The sequence below is a fragment of the Pygoscelis adeliae genome, unplaced genomic scaffold, assembly GCF_000699105.1.
Source record: "Pygoscelis adeliae isolate BGI_AS28 unplaced genomic scaffold, ASM69910v1 Scaffold220, whole genome shotgun sequence".
Lineage (NCBI taxonomy): Eukaryota > Metazoa > Chordata > Aves > Sphenisciformes > Spheniscidae > Pygoscelis > Pygoscelis adeliae.
Window position 1 is genome coordinate 1,958,569 of NW_008824049.1, and position 2,900 is coordinate 1,961,468.

At 37.1% G+C, this 2,900-nt stretch overlaps 1 protein-coding gene across 1 annotated transcript in view; it reads right to left on the reverse strand.

Moving 5' to 3' along the window:
- Positions 1 to 1,104: 1,104 nt before the first annotated feature.
- The window catches only part of RPL22L1 (ribosomal protein L22-like 1), a 2,556-nt gene continuing 760 nt past the window's right edge, over positions 1,105 to 2,900 (reverse strand). Inside the window, exons 2-4 of the mRNA XM_009333598.1 lie at positions 2,725 to 2,817; positions 2,195 to 2,316; positions 1,105 to 1,410 (exon numbers count right to left, since the gene is read on the reverse strand). Of these exons, the coding sequence (XP_009331873.1) occupies positions 1,266 to 1,410; positions 2,195 to 2,316; positions 2,725 to 2,817 (360 nt within the window). The 3' untranslated portion in view covers positions 1,105 to 1,265. The remainder of the gene's footprint in view (positions 1,411 to 2,194; positions 2,317 to 2,724; positions 2,818 to 2,900) is intronic.

The following is a 2,900-nucleotide window of genomic DNA, read 5'->3' on the forward strand; positions in this document are numbered from 1 at the left end:
TCTGTACTTCTCATTTAGATTTAGGGGGCGTCACGCAACTGTTAACGCATTGCTTTGTGTTTGGCAACTCTCTTAATAGTCTGTCTCAGAGGTTTGCCAGCAAAAACAATGCTGAAATAATAAAAAAAATCATCAGGAAATTAAACAATTTAGTAGGCACACTTCAGCCTAAACTAGCAGATTTGTTCAAGCACAACAAGTTCAGTATCAGAGCCTACGTGCATCCCTGTTTTATGATATTAAACAAATACGGCATTACCAATTCCAGAGTTCACCACTGCACTGGAACTGTAGAGTGAATATTCTAATTAATCACATGCAGAGTATACTACCAGTTTGATAGAATACGGTACTGAAATGCATATGCACGCAATAGTTACTGCAACTGCGGGCTCACACATACCACTTTTTCATAGCAAAAACTCATCAAATTTCTCTTGATATTACATGAATGACACAACTAGTTTACAGGATCTGGATCGATTCGTGTTTCAATGAAGAACCCACCACTTGTACTAAAGAAATACTTCTATTAAAGGAATAATCCCAGAAGTCAAATACAAGAACCATAAATAAAAGCAGGACCACCACCACAAGAGCAGGAACATCTGTATGGATTTAGTGGAATTCAGTCACTGTCAACATTAAAGCACATCTCACCGCTTCCTTTAAGTTGCTGTAGCTAGATGCTGGCATCTCTACCTCCTTACTTGTCAATCTAATATAAACCTGGCTAACAAATCTTTATTTGCTATGCTCCAGTTTGACTTGTGGTCAAAGGAATACTACATACACAGGAATACTACAACCAATTAATGATTTAGATAAATCACACAGAAGTAAAATCTTTCTCTTTTAAAATATGTAAGCCTGTTTTTTAACTAAAATAATTACAAGTAAATTTTTATTAAATATTTTATCATTAGCTCCACATAAATTAGCAGAAGGAGCTAGCACTTTTCACCACAAAAAGCTCTAGCATTATTCATAAAAATATAATTCAACGCCAATGTAACTGTTCTACGTATGTACTGGGCAAAGGGCTCAGTTCTTTTCTACTTGGACTTTCTAGCAATGGAAGAAAACCCGCAGATCAAATGATTCCCTGTGATGGTTTTTAATTAGAATTTAAGAAAAAGGCTAGAAAACTAACCACGCTCTGTTAAACAGGGTACAAAATCTTTATTCACCAATAAGTTAAGTGTTCTTATAAATAGATGTTCTAGTCTTTTGTACACTGTATTGAGTATAAAGCCAAGCTTCAGTTATTCCTCAGACTCTGATCCTTCTTCATCTTGACTGATTTGGAAGTAGCGTAGTTCGTATGTCTCCTTGTCAGAGGCGACGACACGAAGCCAGTCACGCAGATTGTTCTTCTTGAGGTACTTCTTTGTGAGGTATTTTAGGTACCTTAAAACCAGTAATTATACATTAGAACCTTCTCATTTAACCCTTACTGCTGTCTGCACTCCACCCAAGACATGGCCCTAGCAGGGCAACAACACACTAATTATAGCCAGAAATAAAAAAATATCGTCTATAACAGATAATAAACATGTATTTTCATTCCAGATACATAAGAATTTATTATTTGATACTTTTTGACTACATAGCACAACGCCAGTAACTCAAAAGCATTGAGAACTGGTTCTAAACCTTGATCTAACACAATAGATATTGGTGCACCTGTATCAGTGAAACGAAGGGGGGGATGCAGGGAAGGAACCCTGCCTCTAACCAGTGCGCTCGCCTGTTGCGTGCCCTAACGCACTTAAGCAGTTTAAGGCTTCATTTGACTTAAGGGGTTCTTTTGCAACAACAAGTATTGCGTACACATACATTTTAATACTGCCAATTAAGTAACAAAACAGCCACCCGTGACGTGAATTCAGTATGACTTTTAAAAGCACCTTTTTCCTTGATATACTTCTAACAACCTATATAAAGCATCGCTGTGTTACGATGTTTATACTAGAGGAAGCATTAATTTGCAATCAAGTCCTGTGTTTTAAAAAGCAGTTTTTAAAATATATAATATTATAAATTTATTTGAATTACATCTTTCGCTAATATTTATAAGCGCTGTGAAGGTTAGCGCTAACCTTCTCTGTACGTATCAGAAGTGTGTCACGTTCAACATATGACTGTTCAAAATCCACTGTCGCAAGTACAACAAAAGGAAACCTGTGCCAACCTTTTAGAAAACTGTTTCTCGGATGTCACTGTGATCTTGTTCTTCAGACGTTCAATGTGAACCGTGTTGCCCAAGTTTCCAGTTTTTCCATTGACCTTAACCTTCTCCTTTAGGAACTGTTCCTGTTTCAACATTAAAGAAATAGAACACTAGGGAATGGCACCCTAGGTATGAACTAGGGAAGGGACCCTAGCCATATAGCAATATTAAAAATCGCCGTTTACTTTTGTCCTGATAGCAAGTACTTACAATGCAGTAAGATTTTACAGCATGTAATCAAAAAAAAAATCACCCCCGTGTTAAAACAGGATACAATTTAAAGTAGCTCTATTCATGGATAGGTATGAACCACCTTGTCTGTAAGAGACATCTAAACCCAAGAAACTTTCAAACAGTGACGATAATTTAAAGAATAGCTATTGATTTTACTAGCTTAAAATGTAACTTTTCAGTTCTAATTCAGTTGTTGTACTGTACGTACTAAGGCTGTTATACTGTGCGCGAGAATTACGAGCAAAACGACGACTTACAAAATTCCCAGAATCAAAAATTCCATCTTCCACAGGATGGGTCAAGTCAAGGCAGAACTTCCAGGTTGACTTTTTAGATTTTCTGTCCTTTTGCTACAACACAAAACACCCCGACGTTAACGGTAACAACCCACACCCGAAAAACATCTATTAGAGCGACGGGGGACACGGCAGAG